The sequence below is a fragment of the Trypanosoma grayi genome (genome assembly GCF_000691245.1).
Source record: "Trypanosoma grayi strain ANR4 Tgr_1668_V1, whole genome shotgun sequence".
Lineage (NCBI taxonomy): Eukaryota > Euglenozoa > Kinetoplastea > Trypanosomatida > Trypanosomatidae > Trypanosoma > Trypanosoma grayi.
The window spans coordinates 29-2,462 of NW_008827286.1; the positions used below are offsets into that span (position 1 = coordinate 29).

The 2,434-nt window shown below is 52.2% G+C and overlaps 1 protein-coding gene across 1 annotated transcript; it reads right to left on the reverse strand.

Annotated features, from left to right (window-relative positions):
- Positions 1-1,721: 1,721 nt before the first annotated feature.
- Positions 1,722-2,045, reverse strand: DQ04_16681000 (hypothetical protein; the record flags this gene model as incomplete). The annotated part of the gene is made up of 1 exon (XM_009317494.1): positions 1,722-2,045. The coding sequence occupies one exon, from the start codon at positions 2,043-2,045 to the stop codon at positions 1,722-1,724; it is 324 nt and encodes a 107-aa protein (XP_009315769.1).
- Between the last annotated feature and the right edge of the window lie 389 nt (positions 2,046-2,434).

The window sequence follows — 2,434 nt, forward strand, 5'->3', positions numbered from 1 at the left end:
GCGTAGAAGCTACCGAAAGGTGTGCTGTTGTGCGGGGTGTGGCGCCTTTGTTGTTTGGGGCAGCAGTGCATTGCTGTTGCTGCAGAATAAGAAACGAAGGGGCAATATGGCATTTGGTTTAACTGAAATTGTAAGACTCACCGTTTCAATACGAATACTGTGATTGAATATCCCTAGCTGAGGTAGTGTCAGTGTGATTCATCCGTTCTACGCAGTGTTCTCTCCTAAAACAGCCCCGCAATGTAGTATCACGGCCTAATCTATGTTGTACGATGGGGAAACGAAACTTCAGCTATGCTGGAGTTATGACAGCTCACTTGAAACACAATTACCCTTATGGACCGACCAAGACGACAGAAGAACCGTACAGAATCACACTGTGTCGTACCATGCAAGTGAGAAAGAAGGTGAAAATTACACATCCATAAAAGTGCTGTAATAAATTGGGTAGTACTAGAAGAAGCACTACCGCAAGTCCTTAAGCTACCATAGAAAGGGCACCTCGCACTCCTTTCAGAATTGGATCCAGGCTTAGCACCGTGAAAACGATTCAACGACCACATTGTGAAAAGCGAGGCTGCAGTTGCTGCGCTACGCCGCGCTGAGGAATCTCCGCTTGTCACATTCTGTAAGTCAGAGAAAATGTGGGGAAATTATGCATAGCGATAGTGTTCCCATAGTGCCTTCTTGCAGTGGAAAGGCTATGATCTCACCGGCCTATCCATTCGGACAAGAAGTCTATCATGCAGTACCGGGAGTATTTTGTGTATGACTATGTTTTGTTCATTTTAATAGTTTCGTGTTCCACTCAGCCAAAATCACATCGCCTCTCTACAACGATTTTTGCACGACTAGCCTATTAGGCCTGTGGCGGCACCAGGGAGGAGGGATACGGGCGCAGCCGCGGATGTGTAGAGACGGCCACCTGTAGCTCCCAGCGTAAGTCTCCTCATAGGCGGGATCACAACCCGACAAATAACAAAAATACAAACTCAACAAATTAAAGCAGACGAAAAGAAAATTATATAACCGACAAAAAAAACAAAAAAAACGTTATATTCGTGACATAAATGCGTTGCAATGAACAGCCTCTCCACTCGTGTCTAGTGGGGCGGTGTCTCTGACAAAAGTCATAAAGACGCGTAGGAGAGAAACGTATATGACATTACGAGCACTGCCTTGCATCTCAACGCTGTTGTTTACGCCCTTCTGCTTCCCGAAGTGAGTATGGCTGCTGTTTCTTCTTTTTATGTCGTTGTGGGAAGTTCTCACAGCCGTTTTTTGTACTGTTTTTTTTCTGTGTTGGATGTTGACTTTTTTGTTAGTTCTCCTCTCTGTCTCTCTGTGTCTGCGGGCATTTGTGTCTGATGATCAAGTTGGGATTCGACTTGAAACGATTGTGACTGTTTTATTTTTATTTTTGCATTTGGCTGATATGTGCTTTACATGGCGGTTACCGTAGCTGAGAGCACTTGCGCGTTCCGTTTTATTTTCTGTTCTCCCCTTTACTCGTTCGCTGTGTTCTGTTGTGATTATCGTTGTTTGTCAGTGCGCTGGTGTGGACTGTCTGTCTGTTTCTTCTGTGACTCCTCGTGTGGTGTGTGTTGTATGTGCGCAGGAGCTGCCGTGGCGAGAAGTGAAGGTCACACACCCACAAGGGTGTGGGGATGCTACCTGTGGCAGGAGGCGAACTGCGGCGAGAGCGACCTGTGCTCGGCCATCTACTGGTGCTCCCCGCGTCGTGTCCCTGACGCGGCAGTTGCTGCATCGTTGCTGTCGAAGCCGCTGGGCGTTACGGGTGATGGTGCGGTCAGGGGCGCTTCGCTCCGCCGGTATTGTCGCTGCGCAAGGCGGTCGGGTACGATGCGTTGCCTACGGTGCCTGGCATTGGGCGGCGCGTGGAGAGGGCGCTCGTGCCGGTGCGGCGGTGCGTTGTGCTGATGGAGTGTGCCTGCTGCATCGCATGTGTGCAGCGACGACGCTGGCGGCCCGGAGGTCGTGGGGAGCCGAGTGTTGGACCCCGCGACGCGCGCGTCGGGCCTCATGGACTGCCTCATTCTGCGGATGAGTGCGCTGCAGGACAGCAACACGATGGCTCTTTTCCGCTTCTACATGGTCGTCCTTGTACACTGCAGCTGGCCGTACGTGCTGCTCATGACGTCGGCTATATTTGGCTTTGTGACGGAGCCTGGCACCGATGCCTGGCGGGCGACGTTCCCACGCATCTTTCGTCTGTCCTTCTCCCACATCAGGGCTGGCGACTGCGGCGGGATCGATGGGAGAGGTGTTGCGCTGCCGACCGACATCCTCTCTATGGTGCTGCTGTGCGTCGGGTACGGGCGAGTGGAGGGGAGAGCGGCGCGGGGCGCAGCGTGTGCGGCGGCGAGCCGCGTTTGCGTCGTTGCTCTCGTCGCGGCTGCTTCATCCTTCGCAG